This window comes from Myxocyprinus asiaticus, chromosome 16 (assembly GCF_019703515.2).
Source record: "Myxocyprinus asiaticus isolate MX2 ecotype Aquarium Trade chromosome 16, UBuf_Myxa_2, whole genome shotgun sequence".
NCBI lineage: Eukaryota > Metazoa > Chordata > Actinopteri > Cypriniformes > Catostomidae > Myxocyprinus > Myxocyprinus asiaticus.
Window position 1 is genome coordinate 47,623,782 of NC_059359.1, and position 22,806 is coordinate 47,646,587.

Genomic DNA, 22,806 nt, shown 5'->3' on the forward strand with positions numbered 1-22,806 from the left:
ATTTAAGTACTTAGGCACAATCGTGATGGATGAAGGATCCAAGCCCGAAGTAATATCCAGAATTGCCCAGACAACAACTGCTCTGGCAAAACTGAGGACAATTTTGAGAGACAAAAACATATCACTCAAGTCGAAAATAAGACTGATGCACTCCTTGGTCAACTCAATATTCCTCTACGCATGTGTGTCGTGGACCCTGACCGCTGAAATTGAAAAGCGAATACAGGCAATAGAGATGAGATGCTTTCGCATTCTCCTCGGCATCTCTTACAAGGACCACATTACAAACGAAGAAGTGAGGAACAGAATCTGGAAATCCATTGGGCCGTACGAAGATCTCCTGTCTATCGTGAAAAGGTGAAAGTTGAGATGGTTTGGGCACGTCATACATTCCAATGGTCTTGCGAAGACAATCCTGCAGGGGACTGTGCCAGGAGGAAGAAGAAGAGGTGGCCAAATGAAGAGATGGGATGTCATCCGTGAATGGACGGGTTTGCGAATATGCGATGCAATGAGAAAGGAAAGGACAGAGAGGTGTGGAGAGAGACCATCTGCAAGTTCATGTGGTGCCCCAACGGTCTAAAGACTAAGGGACTGATGATGATGATGAACTGTCTCAGAAAATATCACGGTATACGGTTTTACACAATTATTATTATCGGTTACAATGACCCTTAAAGGAGTAAAACAAACTTTTGTTTGGTTGAACAAGCGCTTTATTATAAATGAAACTTGAAACAATTTTTTTTAATGGAAGTATGTGTAAAAAAAAGTCTCCCTTCTGAAAATAAATAAAATAAATAAGAAAGCTAACAGAATTATAATAATAAACCGAATTATATAACTAAAGCATGTTAGTTTACATGTTAGCATAGCATGCTAAATTAACTACTAAATGAAAAATAACATCAGCTGTGTGAGCTTTTAAAGTAATGTCCTATGATTATTAATAATTAACATATACTGTAGGTGTGCGACAGCACAGCCAGACTGCTCCTGTCTGTACCTTTAACTCAGTGGTTCTCAACTGGTTTTGCTTCAGGACCCAGATTTTACATTGGAAATCAAGTGGCAACCCACCATAGTAAAAACGTAACCTGTATTTAATGTATCCTGGGTTGCACTTCCTTTTATGTTGCATAGTTTGTTCATGGTTTTCAAGTACAAGGACATGCATCAAGTGACATTATTTTTGTTGTTGATGTCAACAACAAAATCGACAGAAGGTTTTCTCTCCCCCCTTTTAAAAATTGAAGAGCATATTTACTTATAAGAGCCCATTATTCTCCCTTTTGTCTCCTAATTTCAAACATAATTCAAACAGTACATAAATATTACACAGGAGGAAAGGCTCCTCATTACCATGGTTAGGTCAGTGTAGCTAGTCTTAAATACTAGTAATAATAATAACAAATTATAATATATATGAAAAAATAAATACTAGCTGAAACACATCTTGAAACTTTAACTACAAATGCCACTGTTGATATAAAATGAGGTCTAATAGATTCTACCTTTAGATTATTTCCTATGAAACTATAACATTTTGTCAAAATATAACAGTTAATTTTACTCATGTAAAATCGTGAAGCAATTTTGTAAAGATGATGATGCATAATGAAAAAAAAATTAGCACATAACAGTGTTGCTCTTTTCCTCCTCAGTGCTGTTTGGCATGTCGGGTCTGCCTTCTGTTTAAGACTGTTGCACGTGTGCACCAGAGAGAAGAGCAGATCATGATCGCGAGCTGGTTCTGTTACACTTGTGCGAAAGTGCAGATGAGAGGCCTTTAGCTGATTGTGAGATTATCATTATATCTGCCTCAGGAGTCCTAAATAGGCTATCACTTGGATGGCCGCTGAAATATCTTCAATGGGAGAACCATGGCATTGTTCTTTCCCTGCTGTCCACGACCCAGTCCGAATAGACCTACAACCCACTATTGGGTCGTGACCCACCAGTTGAGAAACACTGCTTTAACTCACACACACACTCACTTATGTCAGACCCCCTCGCCTCGCTTCTCTCTGACATTTTCTCTGCTGCATGTGTGTGTGGCGCAAGTTGACGAGTCTGACAGGCAGTCGAGGAGGAAAGGAGATGTGCATGCGCAGGTGAGATTCTCCATCCGGTTGCATTTATTTTCTCAATACCGTAGATAAGCAAATGTATATGGTATGAAAACCGTCAATTTTCATACCATGGTATACCGTGAAACCAGTATACCGCTGCAACCCTACTCTCAATATTATATCATGAGGGGTACCAGCAGCTTGCAACATCCCGTTAGGTGCATAAATATTAGCCAAAATCAACCTTTGCCCCTGAATTTCTGATAAAACAATAATGACTCTTCCTAATTTATCTTTACTCTGTTTGAGGCATTTGAATTGTAGATGTTTACTTATCAATGTAATGACTCCACGCTCTTACTTGAGCCAGCACTAAAGAACACATGTCCACCCCATCTCTTCCCAAATTTTTCAGCTTCCTGCGGGGAAAGATGCGTTTCTTGAAGAAACACTATATCACATTTTATTATGTTTAAGAAAATAAATAACCTTCCTTCTTTTTATGGGGTGCCCCAACAATCCACTCATATTAACATTTGACATTTTGACGTCAGAAAAATTAGATTGTGTGTCAAAAATAAAATTATAAAGACCACATTCCCCATTAGTGCAACAATCAAACCCCGAACTTCCCCCCGAATCAAACAAACAGGAAAAAGAAAAACGTGCGCATTAACCCCATGCAGGACAGCACCAACCGGCGTCCATTCCTCTAAACTCAAAAAGTCCATGTACGCCTACGAGAGTCCCCGTGACAACTTTGCCATCAGACTGCTCAAGTCCAGTGCTTCTATTCAAATTTTGTGAGACAGAATTACATAACAGAAAATAATCTATAAAGCAAACTCTAGCCAATAGGCAGAATAAACACAAAGAACGTGTAGATTCATTCGCAAAACTGTATTGAAGGAGTGTCCCTCCACAAAACAAACTCCAGCCTCTAGCAGAACCAGCACACACAAAAAAACGTTCAATTTCCTCAGACAATAAAACGAATGTTCAGTGAGCCGGCTGTTCATGAATGCAGCAGATGACCTAATCCTTCCAATGACCTGCACAAAATACTCCACAAAACCAACTCCAGCCAATAGGAGGCACAAACACAAAGAACGAGCAGATTCATCCACAACTGTCCCGAAGGAGTGTTATTCCACAAAACAAACTCCAGCCGCTAGGCGGAACCAGCACAAAAAGAAACAAAAAAAGGCGCCCAGCTTCCTCGGACGGTCAAGTGTATGTGCAGCGAGACAAGTTCACTTGGAGGCCACATGAGAAACACACCATGACTTCCTCAGTCCATTGTCTTTCATAAAATCATCGCTTGTTGGGGACATGTAAATATTTTGCGGCCATCCTTAGTATCTATTCTCAATTTGGCCGGAAACATCAGTACAAATGCGATTCTCCGTCAATGCAAGAGTTTCTTGAAGGAGTGTTACAACACAAAACAAACTCCAGCTGCTAGGCGGAACCAACACAAAAAGAAACAAAATGGCACCCAGCTTCCTCAGACAGTCAAGTGTATATTTAGTGAGTCAAGTTCACTTGGGGGCCACATGAGAAACACCAAATGGCTTATTCACCCCATTTTCTCTATGAAAGACAATGCTTGCTGTGGGCATGTAAATATTTTGCGGCCACCCTTTGTATCTATTCTCAATTTGGCCGGAAACATCAGTGCAAAAGCTTCATCATTCTTCTGTTGATGTAATAGTTTCTTGCATTCCTTGAATTGATCACATTATTCTCGTCGAATTCACAAAGTCTGGGAACAAGAAAATGCTGTGGTTTTTCCAAGAAAGCTTTCCTTTGCTCCTCGCCTTGCGCAACATGAGATCTTTATCGGGTGATCACAGAAATTTGGCCAGAATTGATTGGGGCATGTCTCCCTCAGCGGATCTGCGAGCCAGGACTCTGTGAGCTCACTCGATTTCCCGCTTATGGCCTGTTATGTCGAGCAGACTCTGGAAGAGATCGTCTAGGAATTTCACCATATCTCAACCTTTTTCATGCTCAGGAATTCCAATAATTCGTACATTGTTTCGCCAATTACGATTCTCCAAATCCTCCAGTTTTTCCCCAAACCTGCTGCAAATCTACTTTGGTCGCTAGCGGATTAACAGCTAATTCCCTCTTCGATGACTCCAGATAATCGATACGTCTCTCGACGTCCCTGATTCTTATAACCAATTCAGAGAATTTCACCTCCATCGATGTATTACAGCAAGATCCTCCAGGTCCGCTATGACTTTCGCCAGCATTACGGACATACTTGCTAGTTGCCGCTGGATTTCTCCCGCTGCAACGTCCAAATTGAGTCCCTGGTCTGCGGGCCTGTCTGAGGTATCAGCTTGAGCACGTAAATGTCTTTTAATATCTCCACAGCCCGAGGATTTTGAATTCTTTGACATGTTGACTTCTTAGAACAGTTATGTAGCAGGGTGTATCGAATCTCACCGGTTTATAACATAAAAAGAATTAAAAACTAGCAAACTGCGCAGAAGCTCGTCATTCACATGTCCAACCCTCGCATGGCACCACACGACTCTCCTCCGATAATTGAATTACTGAAAAATGATTTGCATCCCAGGTGTGAAGGCCAAATCACCATGCTACCAACTCAGAGTGTGAATTCATTAAAAAAAAAAAAAAAAAAAAAAAAATCTGTGGTCTGACCGTCATCTTTGTCTAAAGTTTATAACTCAAATGTTTTTGTGGTTAACACAACAGCAATGTTGGAACGGAAAAATCACATTTTGTACTATATCAACACAAACTATTTCGTCTGAGCAAAGAAGAGATGAAAAGTGATATACAAATAAAAATTACTTAACTTGACAGAGATGACAGCAGATGACCAGAAAAAGTATGCTACAGGGATAAACTATACAAATTTGTTTATTTTACTCCTATTCTGAGTCCCGATCAATACCATGTTTTTGTGCATGTAACAAAAACCTTGTTAGCGACACAGTCAAACAGTTCTATTATACTGTACTAAAATATTTTCCAGGACAAATTACTATTTTCCAGGACATTCAGGTATTTTTCCAAATTTCCATGATTTTTCCATGACTGGAAAACTGCAGTGCAAAATTCCAGGTTTTCCAGGATGCATGGGAACCCACATCAATGACATATTAAAAAGAAACTTGTGAAAAATTTACAGTTAAATTATTCAACATGGTGGGAAAATCACTATATGCACATTTGAGCACCATTTTCTTCCTCTGAACTTTGACCTTGGAAGTTATTTTCCACAAGTTTTTAACATAGATAACACAAATGACATGAAATCAAGGGACTAACATTCTTTTTTAATTATTACAATTATTTATTACTTATTTTTTGCTTTGCTTTTTGCACACTTGATATGCTTTGCACTAATGTTTGACCTGAGAACACAAAATGAGTAATAAACACATAAATAACAGTAAATGTCAGAAGTTGTATACCAGATGAAGGGGACAAGGGATTTTTCAGGCAATTGCCAAATTCAAATATATTTTCAAAAAAAATGTGAAAAACAATCTAGAGTCAAACCATTTTGGTTAATTTAAATAAAAGGTTAGGTTGTAGAATGATGAATTTTAAATGGGGTTTCTTGAATATTTGAAATCTTTTTTATAACAGAAAAATCAAGGAACATGTTTGTTGCCATATTTTTTATAAAACACTCATTTGTGATTTACAAAATTCTGTGTGTTACAATGGACCTTATTCACAGTAGTATCATCTTTAATTTTTGAGGGGAAAGAAAACGAGACTAGTGAGAGAGTGAAAAATATTACACAAGACTTTACATTCTAGAAATCCACAGTGCTAAAAGTGCCCAAAGTTGAATAATCACTTTTATATATATATATATATATATATATATATATATACACACACACATATACACACACAGTGTGTGTGTTACACTTACCTGCACACATAAGTCAAGCGGTGTGACCCCATTCTTGTCTGGCAGATACTTTGCTCCTCTTAAGAGCAGTATTTGAGCGGTGTCTCTCTGACCATGACTGCAATACAATGTCAAATGGGTGTAAATAACATTAATATCAGTTAATATCTTTCTTCCATTTTAAAAAGTTTAGCCTCTTGCTCCTTTTTCTATGATGTCTAGTGTACAGTGTCAGATTTGATTTCAATAACAAAATTGTATCTATTTATTACACAAAAGCTTGGCCAATTATGAATGACTTAAAGTTATCTCTGCATAAGCTCTGCTGCATATATTGACCTCTGACCGTACACACATATGGTGGACTAATTGTAATTGCAAAATATTTGTCTCCTTTTACAGAAAACCCCCTAAATTTCAGAAATGTATTACAATAATTTATAAATAATACTGTATATGTTTACAATCTTATGCTGAACATTCATTTTTTAATATGGTTTTTGAAAGCCTGTGATTCTGGCTCTGTCTGCTTTATGTCCCTGTAAAAAAGTGTTTATCCTTCCCCCCGTTTGTTGACTATCTCGGCCTCAAAGCATGTGCTTTCATGAAAAATATGCCTACACTTTTGTCATTTTTAGAGCTTGACAGTCAGTGGTCACCATCCTCTTTCACAGTGGAAAAGAGCAGCCAAATAACATTTGAGAAATTTTAACTTCTGGGTGAACTATTCCTATAAAAAGGCACAAATGAAGGAGAGATATTTCTTTCGTTCCCCCAACCGGGACACGTGTATGGTTGTTTTACAATATGTAGGCATCACACAAGTCTGTATGAAACTACAAGACAAGAAAAGGCCAGATTTCAAGTTTTAATAACTTATCAATCAAGCGCAAGCTGAATTACTCTTTTTAATGAGCTGATGTGCATAACAGATTGGATCCAATCATCATGAGCCTTGACCAGACTGATGTCAAGGGCAAAATGTAATCAAAACAAAAGATGAATGCAGTGCTGTTGCTCGACAATTGAGCTCATCTAAGTGCATCCGATGCTCCACACATAAAATACCCACAGCAGAATACCAACGTCTTTTCTGTGGCATCCCCTCATCAGGCAGCATTCTTATTAGCTTGTCCTAACAGCAAAGAAAGCTGAATTCCCTTCTGTTATTCTCAAAGAGCTCACAAGCTCTAAGATCCCTGTGTTAAAGGTTATAAACAGGAAAAGACATGCGTCCAAACCCTAATTACCATAATTATGTTTCTTGTGTGGTCAGAAAGCCGTCCAGATTCACTCACTGTTACTTCGTGAAAGGAAGTTAATTTCTTAAGTGGCCCCATGTGCCACAGCTTAGGCTGTAGTGAAATAAACGTAATGATGGAAAACATTGGCAGCTGGTTGATGTGTTTATGGGGTTGATTCTGGTGGGCCGCTCACCTGCAGGCGAAATAAAGCGGAGTCGCTCCAGATACATTGGGTCTGTTGATGTCTGCTCCACTGTCCAGAAGACACTGCACTGTCTGTGAGCACACACAAGAACACAACACAATGACTGGAGGATATCTTTTGAGAATTTTGAGAAAGTGATTCAACCAAAATTTCTACAGTGGCCCCAAAACTTATTTGAGCACTTACCTTTTCTTTCTTTCTTTCTTTTTTTTTAATTTTTTTTTTTTAAAGAAATTATAAAATTTCTTCTTCTCTGAAGTAAAAACAATAAAATGATTCACTTCTTTTAAGACCTTATTTACATTTCTCAATTTCACATCAATTTGCATATGCAAATAAGATTCACAAAATAGGAAGTGGTTAAAAGAAAATAAAGCATTGAAAATACCAATTTCCACCATCAGGACAATAATTAAGAAGTTCCAATCAATTGGATATGTTAAGAATCGGCCTGAAAGAGGATGTGTGTCTATATTTTCTCCACGCACGGTGAGGAGGATGGACCGAGTGGCCAAAAATTCTCAAAGGATCACAGCTGAAAAACTGCAGAAATTAGTCTTGGAGTCAGAAAGTCTCCAAAACTACAATCAGACGTCATCTATATCACCACAAGTTGTTTAGGGGGGTTCCAAGAAAAAAGCCCCTGCTCTCATGCAACAACAAACTCAAGCGTCTTCGGTTTGCCAGACACTACTGGAACTTCAAATGGGACCGGGTTCTATGGTCTGATAAAACAAAAATAGATCTTTTTGGCAGCAATATGGAAAAATCGCTCATGCCCAAGGTTAAATATGGTGGTGGATCTTTAATGTTGTGGGGCTGTTTTTATGCCAGAGGTCTTGGATACATGGCATCATGGACTCTCATGACTCTCATGAAAAACCAACAGATAAAAAAATCAAAACCTGTGTCCAAAACACACATCAAAATCAACACAAAAATAGTTCACTGACCACAAAATCAAGGTTCTGCCATGGCCATCCCAGTCCCCTGACCTGAACCCCATAGAAAACCTGTGGGGTGAACTGAAGAGGAGAATACACCAGCATGGACCTCTGAATTTGAAGGATCTGTAGAGATTCTGTATGGACGAATGGTCTCAGATCACTTGCCATGTGTTCTCCAACCTCATTAGGCATTATAAGAGAAGACTCAGAGCTGTTATCTTGGCAAAGGGAGGTTGCACAAATTATTGAATAAAAAGGTGCCAATAATTATGGCCAATACGTTTTGGAAAAAAAGGTTTATTTAATAATGAGATATTTCCCGTTTCAATTGTTTTACATCAATTAAAGCTTAGATTGTTGTGAATTTTTTGAATGAAAGATCAAAAGGATAAACAATGCAGATATTTTTCACAGCCTTCTTTGCTCATATTTACCAAGGGTACCAATATTTTTAGCCACAACTGTACATCAGAATGAAGACGTTTGTCAAACCTAAGCTGATTCCAAATCACGTATTTTTAGGATACTGCATTTGATGAAAAACTTGCTTCTCCCCTTTACTGCTTTCGCTGTACTATACAGGTATGTACCATTCTTCAGAGTTGGAAATATTTTAAAATGTATATGTTTTTTCCCTAAAACTTTGTCTTTATACGGCATATTGTACCATATCTTGGGTACAGATATCTAGTAAAAGTACAGTTAGTTTCCCAGTTGTATTTTCAGACATTTTTGGCATGTTTTTCCTATCCCAAAATGTGTCACTATCATAGAAATTCACTATAATATAAAGGACTATAATTTATCTATTAAGAATTAGTTTCCATCCTCCCTCTAAAGATAATTTTTATACATTTTCTAAAAGATTTTCACAGCCAAATCAATTCAAATTAAAATTTTAACACATTTCAAAGTACAATCTATAAGATTCGTCAAAATCTAAATGCAAATTTACAATTTAGCTTTAAAATACATAACTTGTTCATACTGAATTGAGTTAATAATTGATGAAATGTAAAAAAAAAACTCAATAATTATCATAATTTTCTTTGTTAAAGCTAAAGTGTGTAATTTCTGCGACACTAGCATCACCGAACGGAATTGCAAAAATAAACAACGTTTTCAAAACAGCTTTCTGAATATGGCCCTCACCTGCAGTTGTTCAAACAGCCAGATAGTCCCACCCCCAACTCAAGCCATTGGTTGCGGGTCTAAGCAGGTCACTCAAAACATACACAGGAATTTTTATAGCCCCACAGAGACACAGTGTTTACAGTTTTTGAGAAAATTAACCTATGAATGGCTTACTTGTAGTTGTCTCTGCATATTAAGCTGGGCCAGAAGAATGTATTTTAACAATGAAAAAGTTATATACTTCAGCTATAATAACTCAAGTTTACTGTATTTTTGACGAAACACCAGGGGCCTGATGTATAAACTTTGCGTACGCACAAAATGGGCATTGAAATGTGCGTAAGCAATTTCCCATGAACATATCGGGATTTATAAAAAAATAAACTTGCCGTAAATATTTGCGCACCGTCTGGACACTCGACTGCGCGTACGCACTCTTTAACTAGTGTGTGTGTGAATTGGCGACTCCAGCTGGACAAATAATGGAATGAACAGATTGATTATAAACTCTGATTTTCATTTAATTTACATTTAGAATAAAAAAAGTATGTAGTTAAGGACTTGAAACAGAAGTAATCGTTATCAAGCCAATAGTCGCCTATATTCTTTTCATGTAACTAATTGAAAAGGCATTCAAAATATAAGCTGTTTTTGGTTTGGGATGCGCTGTGTTTGGAGAACTTTCCCGTGTCATCACAGAGAAGGAACATACAGAGTAGGCCTAACTAAAAATGACAGCGAAGATTTCTAAATTTGACATATTTTCTGTTCTATTACAATCATGTACTGAGATAAGTACAGCCTTTGAATAAAGATTATCTGTAATGCGATGCGCACTTGACTCTGACTGACGTGAAAAGGCTTGGTAAAATGAACAGTAGCTTTAAGACAGGCACTGCTGGCCACATTCAGTAGTCGAACGAACCATTGGAGAGACATGTCTAATCAGAAACAGTATTGTACAGCTGCAAACAGGTACAGCAATGCACATAAAATGTGCATCAAATGTGCTGCCTGCTCCACTTCATCCCAACCCTCATCGCAATGAAACCACCATTCTAGTCTAATAAAAACATTATGAAAGTACATTTGCCGTTCAGCTGTTTTTTGAATCTAAAATACCAGTCAAATATAAAATCTTAGTAATGCGATGATATCAGACAATGCTGCACAAAGTAATAAATATTTAACTTCTCAATAAATACACCCTTAAAACAATTTAAAAGGTTTTCTGAGAAGCAAAATTGCTTAGGTTAGATTTATGTCTGCAAAGATAAAAACATTTTGCTAAGGGATATGCAAGATATATTCTTTGAAAACAAGTTCATATCTTAATAAATAATGTTTCTTCACGGTGCAGTATCTAACCTTATATGTGGCATTTACAGTCTTATTTCTTATAATACATTTTCTCGTACCATTCAACGCAGTAATCATATGTCTGGATGGTGAAATGCATATGACAATTGTATGCAGATGAGGATATGCATAGTAAAAACAGGCATTGTACACTCCATATATGGTTATTTTGGGGAGGAATGAATCACGTGCATGTACGAACAATCTTCTGCTAGACGGGATTTATTAAGGGAACTATGCGCAGGTTCTGGCGACGTACGGTTTTATAAATCTGATTTTTTTTTGTGCGTACACAAAATCTGTCTTTTGTACTTTCGCACACTTTTAGGAAGAAATCTAAGCAGAGTTTTATTCATGAGGCCTCAGGTGTTTTGGTAAATTAGTGTGTAGCTTTAAGAATTGTCACTACCAGATACATATTCTAGGCAATTAAATGCACTTTTTTTTGTTTAAATTAGTCCTGTCAGTAGATTTTTTTTAAAAATTTTATCGCGATTAATCTAAAAACTTTTGTAGGTAATCACGATTAATTGCAGATTTTGAAAATGCTGAAATGTGACTTTTTTTATTCTAAATGCATTTATTTCCATCTTAGGAAAGAAAACAAAAATATATAACAATATAATGCTTCTTTAACATTTTCCAAACAAAACCTTTCACAGTATAAAGATAGAAATGCAGTAAAATAGCAGCAATTTAAGAAAAATTAAACATTTCCCAAAGTCTAAGTGGGAGTTTAACTTCTTGAAAGAACTAGTCTCCCCACTGGTTGCATATTCATTGCAATGGGCATTAAATGTCTCTCATTCTCCACTATATTAATCTGCCAGTAGACTGTGGCTATCCACTTTCCTACAGCAATCATGAAGCTGCGTTCATGATTCACGGCAGAGCGTCAGCGTCAAAAGCCGATTTGTACTCCTTGCTTGAAAACAAATACATCAAAGTACATTGCAGATTTTTTCACAGCCGTCTTTGCTCATTTACCAAGGGTGCCAATATTTTTGGCCAAAACTGTATATCTATTGTTTAATAATTACAAAACTAACAAACTTCTTTTTATGAAATGTTTGCTTGAAAAGTTTGTACTAACTTCCTTTAAAATAAATGGCACTTGGTTTCATATTTTGTTATATAATACAATGTCATTTTTAAGTGTGACTAGTGAAGTATCCAAACACTTTTTCAGGTTTGAAGCCATTTCATTGGTTTTGTTGGCTTATATTATAAACAAGAATACAATTTATCAGTACATTTCTCAGAAACATTTATCATGCTCTATAACTCTGCAATAAATTGAATGGTATCTATGCTAATATTTTTCTATTTGTTTCCCAGTCTCAATCTCTAATATCTCGAGGTTACCAGAGCCGGACAGATCCAACTCCGTTCCTGCTTGGTGTTGGACTCCACTGCTGTGTGATGACGACTAAACGCAGCCAGTGCCAGCCAAACATCACTTCAGTCTATTACAATGGACTTCAGGGGATGAACTGATGCCAACTCCAACCATAAGACATGGGATACTTCATATGCCACTGCCTGAACCTTGAACTTAAGATAGACCTCACCAAAATTACCTGCTGGTTGAACTGCGATGCACCTCACTGATCTCTGCCTGCATCACCTTGGTCTAATGATGGACTACACTCATAAAATGGAATTCATAGACTTTCAATTTTTTTGCCAACAAAAGCCTTCATCAGCCAACTAACAAAGGACAATGCATCTACAGTTGTGCTCAAAAGTTTGCATACCCTGGCAGAAATTGTGAAATTTTGGCATTGATTTTGAAAATAGGACTGATCAAAAAGTCTACTCTGGAAAAAGACGGTGTGGTTGTATCAAGGAGCACAATACGACTATACTTGAACAAAAATGAGCTGCATGGTCGAGTTGCCAGAAAGAAGCCTTTACTGTGCCAATGCCACAAAAAAGCCAGATTACAATATGCCCGACAACACCTTGACACGCCTCACAGCTTCTGGCACAGTGTAATTTGGAGTGACAAGACCAAAATAGAGCTTTATGGTCAGAACCATAAGCGCTATGTTTGGAGAGGGGTCAACAAGTATTGTGCTCCTTGAAACAACCACACCGTCTTTTTCCAGAGCAGCCTGTATTTCTCCTGAGGTTACCTGTGGGTTTTTCTTTGTATCCCGAACAATTCTTCTGGCAGTTGTGGCTGAAATCTTGGTCTACCTGACCTTGGCTTGGTATCAAGAGATCCCTGAATTTTCCACTTCTTAATAAGTGATTGAACAGTACTGACTGGCATTTTCAAGGCTTTGGATATCTTTTTATATCCTTTTCCATCTTTATAAAGTTCCATTGCCTTGTTACGCAGGTCTTTTGACAGTTCTTTTCTGCTCCCCATGGCTCAGTATCTAGCCTGCTCAGTGCATCCACGTGAGAGCTAACAAACTCATTGACTATTTATACACAGACACTAATTGCAATTTAAAAAGCCACAGGTGTGGGAAATTAACCTTTAATTGCCATTTAAACCTGTGTGTGTCACCTTGTGTGTCTGTAACAAGGCCAAACATTCAAGGGTATGTAAACTTTTGATCAGGGCCATTTGGGTGATTTCTGTTACCATTATGATTTAAAAAGGAGCCAAACAACTATGTGATAATAAATGGCTTCGTATGAACACTATCCTTAAATAAAAGACAGTTTTTTTGCATGATCAGTCATATTTTCAAAATCAATGCCAAAATTTCACAATTTCTGCCAGGGTATGCAAACTTTTGAGCACAACTGTATATGAACTTCTACAGTTAATTCAGGATTGACTTCAAAGACATTAGTCATTAATCTTACAGTTCATACAAAATCGTAAAATTAGTTTAAACACTGGCCCTTAACACTTACTTTAGTAAACTCATTTTAAACCATGACCTGCACTGCACACAAATAACTAACATTATATTTGTACTGTTTAGTCAGAGGGGAACTGGCCCCCACAGTGAGCCTGGTTTCTTCTCCCAAGGTTATTTTTCTCCATTAACCAACATCTTATGGAGTTTTGTGTTCCTTGCCACAGTTGCCTTCGGCTTGCTCACTGGGGTTCTAAATACAATTATTATTTAACTATTTAATTATATAATTTCTATACACAATTTACAATCATATTTAATCAAACTACACAATGATTACTCTAAGACTCATTTTCTGTTAAAGCATGATTTTCTTTAAAGCTGCTTTGAAATGATGTGTGTTGTGAAAAGTGCTACACAAATAAAAGTGACTTGACAATAATAATAATAATAAATTAAATGCAGATTTGTGCAAAATGTCAAATATTAAATCTTACAGTCTTGTGTCCATTTTGGCAGGCAACATGTAATGCTGTCTGGCCCATAGCGTCTTCCACATCCACATTAGACACATGTTGAACTAGATCATGAAGCAGTTCTGTCCTTCCATTCACAGCCAGCCAGTGAATCTAATTACAAAAGACAATGAGATGATGATGGAATAGAAAATAAATATACTAAATATAATTGTATAATCATATATAATACAATTTTTGTATTAATAAAAAAAATTCAATATATCCTAATATATAAAATGCACACACACACACACACATATATATATATATATATATATATATATATATATATATATATATATACAGGTGCATCTCAATAAATTAGAATGTCGTGGAAAAGTTCATTTATTTCAGTAATTCAACTCAAATTGTGAAACTCGTGTATTAAATAAATTCAATGCACACAGACTGAAGTAGTTTAAGTCTTTGGTTCTTTTAATTGTGATGATTTTGGCTCAAATTTAACAAAAACCCACCAATTCACTATCTCAAAAAATTAGAATATGGTGACATGCCAATCAGCTAATCAACACAAAACACCTGCAAAGGTTTCCTGAGCCTTCAAAATGGTCTCTCAGTTTGGTTCACTAGGCTACACAATCATGGGGAAGACTGCTGATCTGACAGTTGTCCAGAAGACAATCATTGACACACTTCACAAGGAGGGTAAGCCACAAACATTCATTGCCAAAGAAGCTGGCTGTTCACAGAGTGCTGTATCCAAGCATGTTAACAGAAAGTTGAGTGGAAGGAAAAAGTGTGGAAGAAAAAGATGCACAACCAACCGAGAGAACTGCAGCCTTATGAGGATTGTCAAGCAAAATCGATTCAAGAATTTGGGTGAACTTCACAAGGAATGGACTGAGGCTGGGGTCAAGGCATCAAGAGCCACCACACACAGACGTGTCAAGGAATTTGGCTACAGTTGTCGTATTCTTCTTGTTAAGCCACTCCTGAACCACAGACAACGTCAGAGGCGTCTTACCTGGGCTAAGGAGTAGAAGAACTGGACTGTTGCTCAGTGGTCCAAAGTCCTCTTTTCAGATGAGAGCAAGTTTTGTATTTCATTTGGAAACCAAGGTCCTAGAGTCTGGAGGAAGGGTGGAGAAGGTCATAGCCCAAGTTGCTTGAAGTCCAGTGTTAAGTTTCCACAGTCTGTGACGATTTGGGGTGCAATGTCATCTGCTGGTGTTGGTCCATTGTGTTTTTTGAAAACCAAAGTCACTGCACTCGTTTACCAAGAAAGTTTGGAGCACTTCATGCTTCCTTCTGCTGAAAGATGCTGATTTCATTTTCCAGCAGGATTTGGCACCTGCCCACACTGCCAAAAGCACCAAAAGTTGGTTAAATGACCATGGTGTTGGTGTGCTTGACTGGCCAGCAAACTCACCAGACCTGAACCCCATAGAGAATCTATGGGGTATTGTCAAGAGGAAAATGAGAAACAAGAGACCAAAAAATGCAGATAAGCTGAAGGCCACTGTCAAAGAAACCTGGGCTTCCATACCACCTCAGCAGTGCCACAAACTGATCACCTCCATGCCACGCCGAATTGAGGCAGTAATTAAAGCAAAAGGAGCCCCTACCAAGTATTGAGTACATATACAGTAAATGAACATACTTTCCAGAAGGCCAACAATTCACTAAAAATGTTTTTTTTATTGGTCTTATGATGTATTCTAATTTTTTGAGATAGTGAATTGGTGGGTTTTTGTTAAATGTGAGCAAAATCATCACAATTAAAAGAACCAAAGACTTAAACTACTTCAGTCTGTGTGCATTGAATTTATTTAATACACGAGTTTCACAATTTGAGTTGAATTACTGAAATAAATGAACTTTTCCACGACATTCTAATTTATTGAGATGCACCTGTATATATATATATATATATATATATATATATATATATATATATATATATATATATATATATATACACACACACATATACACACACACATATATACAGGTGCATCTCAATAAATTAGAATGTCGTGGAAAAGTTCATTTATTTCTTGGTAAACGGGTGCAGTGACTTTGGTTTTCAAAAAACACAATGGACCAACACCAGCAGATGACATTGCACCCCAAATCATCACAGACTGTGGAAACTTAACACTGGACTTCAAGCAACTTGGGCTATGAGCTTCTCCACCCTTCCTCCAGACTCTAGGACCTTGGTTTCCAAATTAAATACAAAACTTGCTCTCATCTGAAAAGAGGACTTTGGACCACTGGGCAACAGTCCAGTTCTTCTTCTCCTTAGCCCAGGTAAGACACCTCTGATGTTGTCTGTGGTTCAGGAGTGGCTTAACAAGAGGAATACGACAACTGTAGCCAAATTCCTTGACACGTCTGTGTGTGGTGGCTCTTGATGCCTTGACCCCAGCCTCAGTCCATTCCTTGTGAAGTTCACCCAAATTCTTGAATCGATTTTGCTTGACAAACAATAAGACTGTGGTTCTCTTGGTTGGTTGTGCATGTTTTTCTTCCACACTTTTTCCTTCCACTCAACTTTCTGTTAACATGCTTGGATACAGCACTCTGTGAACAGCCAGCTTCTTTGGCAATGAATGTTTGTGGCTTACCCTCCTTGTGAAGGGTGTCAATGATTGTCTTCTGGACAACTGTCAGATCAGCAGTCTTCCCCATGATTGTGTAGCCTAGTGAACCAAACTGAGAGACCATTTTGAAGGCTCAGGAAACCTTTGCAGGTGTTTTGAGTTGATTAGCTGATTGGCATGTCACCATATTCTAATTTGTTGAGATAGTGAATTGGTGGGTTTTTGTTAAATGTGAGCCAAAATCATCACAATTAAAAGAACCAAAGACTTAAACTACTTCAGTCTGTGTGCCCTCAATTTATTTAATACACGAGTTTCACAATTTGAGTTGAATTACTGAAACAAATGAACTTTTCCACGACATTCTAATTTATTGAGATGCACCTGCATATATATATATATATATATATATATATATATATATATATATATATATATATATATATATGTATGTGTGTGTGTGTGTATATGTGTATATATATATATATAACTATAGATAAATATATAATATAATAAATATGAATATGTATTATTAAAGCAATTACTATACTAATAAATATAAAAGGACACATTCATCATTTAAGAAAATAATTCAAATATACAGCTTTAGAAGAAAAAAAAAATCCACAACAATCAGAAATGTCTATTGGGTGACCTATAATAATAATAATAATAATAATAATAATAATAATAAAAAAGGAAAGCAACAAATGCTACATTGAGGGAAATACTGTAGTTAACAAGATAAAACCATTACTTCAAGACAAAATTACTTCAAATAATATCACTTAATATTTAAAAAAATTATAATCAGATTAATAATTGTTTTATTTTGAATAATTAAAAGTTAGAAATTACATTATATATATTTATATTTCACACAATTAAAAATCACATTAAATTAATTATTAATAACACCAATAATAATAATTTGCCCCAAACTTAGTTTTTATCATCATACTCACAGCAGTCAAGCCTTCATTATTGCAGATATTGACATCAGCGTTGTACTCTAACAGTCTGCCCATACACTTCTTCTGTCTGTGAAAAAATAAAACAATATTGGAGAAGTACATGGGACTTCAACAAATGTATTCTTCAGCATAAAATTGATCACTGTTTCTTTTCTTTCAAATACACACAATTGATTTGGCTATAAACATGGCTGGAGGGGATAGAGAAAATGAATGTGAATGGCTTTGTCTCCAGCAGGTGGCAGTAATGCACTGAGTTTCTTCAACAGTCAGTTTTACCCATTTCTTGCTGCCAGGTGTAGAGGTGTACAGCCAGAAATGTCCTGATAGTTTGGATTCGCTCCACGTTTTAATAGCAGGACAAGACACTCTACTGACCCACAACTGAAACAATGAAATAAAAACTGTTTAAGAAACAACACCAGGTTTTGCTTAGAAGATATTTGGTATGAGCAAGGAAGAACTAAAACAACTTGAAAGCTCTTTGTGAAAAGTATATTTCAACTGGGGTGTCTAAAAAGGGAATTTTAAATAAAAACGTATGTGGTTGTGACATTTCTGTAATTCTTTAAGAAGGTAACAAAAACAGAAAGCCTGCAACTGCAACTTACTTGGCAGCGATGTGTAGAAGGCTTCTTTTAACACGTCCAAAGGCATAGTTGACATCAAACTTGGAGTTTAAAAGCAATTCAGAAACAGACCTATAAGCAAAAAAAAAAAAAAACATCCACAAACGTTATGTACAGTGACTACATAGACATTTTAACATTTAATCACGTCCATGATATGAACTATTGATATATGTTATTAAATTGTTGCTAGTTAAAATGCAAATTCTTGATATCAGCAATGGAATAACTACTAGTAAAATTGCTAAAATTTTACATCAGTAATTTGATTTGCACTAATAAAAACATTAATTATTGGTATAAAAAATTACTTAATTACACAAATACTAGAGGTGTAATGGTTCGAATTTCTCACGGTTCAGTTTGTATCACAGTTTAAGGGTCACAGTTTCGGTACGGTTCAGTATTTGCTTCATTCAAAAAAACAAAACAAAAAAAATAATATTACTGCCAAATCCAAAGAATAAGTAACCACAATATAAACATGGTTACTGTCATGGTTACAATATATAGTAAAATCATGGTTATTATATAGAAACTACAGTACTACTGTTATAACAACATGGTTAACTGTATCAAAACCATGATTTCTGCTCAGAAAACCATGCTGACAGCAGTCATGGTTACTACAATATTACTATAGTAAAACCATGGTTAATTTTTGTCAGGGTCCTTAACTAAAAAAAACAAAAACATATTCTCTAATTACTATATCAACATATTAACTTAATACCTGCACTAATATGCTACATGCATCAACATAGTGTACTTCAAACTCATCTCAACATATTCTATTAGAATGCATACAAGAAGGGATGTTGTGATAATGCTGCTTGAGCATTTTAATCATACATGGAAATCTCACATAAACACCCCAAGCACTTATGTTATTGTTTTATGTCTGTCTGAATTAGCACTGAGTGCCTACTTAAAAATGGAAGGGAGTGTGTGCAGTTTCGGCTCACCTGTGGCTCTTTCCCTGGGTGATGTCGGCGTAAATGATTAATCATGTATCAATGTATTACTATAATGGCATCTTAATGCCATTAATAAAAGCGCATTATTGACATTCGTGATAGATTACAGCAGTGCAAGGAAACAGGAAGAACTTGCGTGCACATTTTAAATAAACCCACACACGCATTATTGACATATAAAACCAGTATACAGCACTCATGTCAAGCGATGTCTGCAAACAGTGCCTGTTTTGTAAACATCTTTTTACCATCGCTGTTGTAAATGACTGCAAAAAGAAAATGTTCCCAGAAAGGAGAAATGCAAGGGGCTTCTCTATCAGCATTTCATTTTCTCCACTTGCCATTTTCAACTACACACAACGCTCGCAGAACAGTGATGTCATCAAGTTGACCCACGTGAAACACAGATGGAGCATATCCATTTACAGATCCATTCAGGTGCATTAGCAGAGGTTGTAACTGTGCCTGTCTGTCTGACACTTTGTTTTCTTGACCAAAACTAGTGCTCCAGATGCGTCATTAAACGTGAGGTGAACCGACCGCGGTGCCAATGCTTCCCGAACCGTGGGTGGTGAACCGTATGGTTCAGTTTTTTACCGAGAACTGTTAAACCCCTAATAAATACCAATTTTTGATATTAAAAATGGACTTTCAACTTGAAGAAAACATAATTACTGATATCTGTAACTATATTTTTACTAGAAGAATTTCACAATGATCTGTCATTCACTCATCTTCAGAGTGCAATTACAGATATCTATATTTAATGTATTACTAGTTGAAATTCCAAATGTACATATCAGCACTTCTTACTGGTAAAAATAATAACTTTTGATATCAATAATTACATTGTTACTAATGCAAATGTCCATTCCAGATATTAACAACTGAATTGCAACTAGTAAAAATGCACATTTCAGATATCTGTAATGTGATTGTAACTAGTAAGAAAGCCTTTTAAGATATCTTTAATTACCTCTTAAACATGTTGAAATTCATATATCAACAGATAAAAAGTAGCACTTTTAATAGTTGAAATAAAAATTTTTATATCAGTAATAGATGTAATTGTAACAATGTAATTACATAAAAATTGGTATAAATTTTACTAGTACGTACATTGCTGAAAACTAGTGAGAAATTTATTACAGATATATGTAATCATGTTTTGAACAGGAGTGAAATTCTACACTGAAAAAAAAAAGGTTTAAATTTACATGATTTAATCATGTAAATCGTTTCCACATGAATCAATTAAGTTACATCAACATAGGTCTCCTAAGCAACCAAATTGGCCCAGTTGCTAGGGAGGGTAGAGTCACATGGGGTAACCTCCTCGTGGTCGCTATAATGTGTGATTCTCGCTCTCGGTGGGGCGTGTGGTGAGTTGTGCATTGATGCCGTGGAAAATAGCGTGGGCCTCCACATGCGCTATGCTAACGTGCTCAAAAAGCCACTTGATCAGATGCGGATTGACGGTCTCAGATGCGGAGGCAACTGATATTCGTCCTTCGCCACCCGGATTGAGGCAAGTCACTACGCCACCAAGAGGACTTAGAGCACATTGGGAATTGGGCATTCCAAATTGGGGAGAAAATCACAAAAAAAAAAAAAAATAAAATAAAATAAAATAAAATAAAATAAAATAATATATATATATATATATATATATATATATATATATATATATATATATATATATATAAAATAAAAAAATTACATTAACATATTTTTCCTCCTGGTTTAGCTCATTAATTCTTTGTCAGAAAAAATAATTTGTTGATGTTATTTCAACAAAATGGAATAAAGTTATTTTTAAATGACCCAATTAAGGAGCCTCAAAGTGATCTTATATGTGTCCAAAACATGATTAAGTTATACATACAATTTTCATGTCACATTATTGATTTTCACTACCGTTCAAAAGTTTGGGGTCACTTCACTGAAATGTTTCTCATGATCTTAACAATCTTTTGATCTGAAGGCGTATGCTTAAATGTTTGAAATTAGTTTTGTAGACAAAAATATAATTGTGCCACCATATTAATTTATTTCATTATAAAACTACAATTTTATTTAAAAAATAAAAAAAGTTTTTGAAATTGATGACTTGGACCAAATAATAATGAAAAGCAGCCAATAAGTGCCCAACATAGATGGGAACTCCTTCAATACTGTTTAAAAAGCATCCCAGGGTGATACCTCAAGAAGTTGGTTGAGAAAATGTCAAGAGTACATGTCTGCAAATTCTAGGCAAAGGGTGACTACTTTGAAGATGCTAAAATATAACACAGTTTTGATTTATTTTGGATTTTGTTTAGTCACAACATAATTCCCATAGTTCCATTTATGTTATTCCATAGTTTTGATCACTTTACTATTATTCTAAAATGTGAAGAAAAAAAAAATATATAATAAAGAATGAGTAAGTGACCCTAAACTTTTGAACGGTAGTGTATGTTCTAAGGTTATGCTAGTTGGCTAACTTTTAGCCAGCAATAGCATCCAATAGCATGCTAAATGCTAAGTAGTAATTGCTCCTTGAGTGAAGCAACATACAGCATGTTATTTGTGTACCCGTCCTCAACACATGCAAAAGCACCACTCTTTACCACAATGGTAACCCAGTATAACAGAATCTGTTCTAAATAACAACATTAAATACTATAAAGTCTCCCCCTTTTCTCATCTTACTCAAAAATACATAAAATAACACTTAATTCCAACATTTTTACTCTCTCCATAAAGATCCATGCAAAGCATGCTGGGAACTACAAATTCCCTGCTCAATTTCAGTTGTCAACTAAAAATATTTAAGTAGTCGCAACATTCATTGATTAAGTAAACTTCCGTTTAAAAAATTTAAATAGATTAAATACAATGAAATTAAGTGTGTTTTAGAACTGTGTTGCTTTGGCTTATTTTAATTAATTAAATTTAAAGGTGCACTCAGTAATTAAAAAAGTTTAACTCCTAAAGACATGAATTGTAATTTTGTAATATATGTAGGAAATCATGAGCACTCACATTTAAATGAAGAGTCCAGTCATATCAGTAACCTTATAAAAGCTGTTTTGTTCTACATGGAGAGGGTCCGCACATGGGGGTGGCCATGTTAGAATCACATGACCGGCTGAATACTACTCTCTTAATCTCAGTAACCATCCTGTTATTTGACACTTTCACTCATTGATTAAAGTAATCATGGCTGACTGTGAATTAGGGCTGAAATGATTAGACAACGTTATCGACAATGTCAACAATAAAAAATTGTCGAACAGTCATTTGATCTCATTTAAAATAACATGAACAGCACTGCAGCTCGCGCCTGACTGAGGAGAGGAAGAAAACAGCTCACAGTCCAGATGCACTCCAAACTTTCCAAACAGCTTCAGGTGATGTAGATCGCAAAGTATGAGGGAGATTATAATTATAATATATTTATATAATA

General features: G+C 36.0%; 1 protein-coding gene across 3 annotated transcripts in view; it reads right to left on the minus strand.

Moving 5' to 3' along the window:
* The window catches only part of hace1 (HECT domain and ankyrin repeat containing E3 ubiquitin protein ligase 1), a 76,759-nt gene that overhangs the window by 49,823 nt on the left and 4,130 nt on the right, over window positions 1-22,806 (minus strand). For 2 of the 3 annotated variants that reach the window (XM_051720612.1, XM_051720614.1), the window contains exons 3-8: window positions 18,361-18,450; window positions 18,029-18,133; window positions 17,741-17,816; window positions 14,188-14,319; window positions 7,417-7,499; window positions 6,001-6,097 (exon numbers count right to left, since the gene is read on the minus strand). In XM_051720612.1, coding sequence (XP_051576572.1) covers window positions 6,001-6,097; window positions 7,417-7,499; window positions 14,188-14,319; window positions 17,741-17,816; window positions 18,029-18,133; window positions 18,361-18,450 — 583 coding nt within the window. Of the gene's footprint in view, window positions 1-6,000; window positions 6,098-7,416; window positions 7,500-8,381; window positions 8,749-14,187; window positions 14,320-17,740; window positions 17,817-18,028; window positions 18,134-18,360; window positions 18,451-22,806 lie in introns of those variants that run through there. The other variant, XM_051720613.1, reaches the window with a different exon arrangement.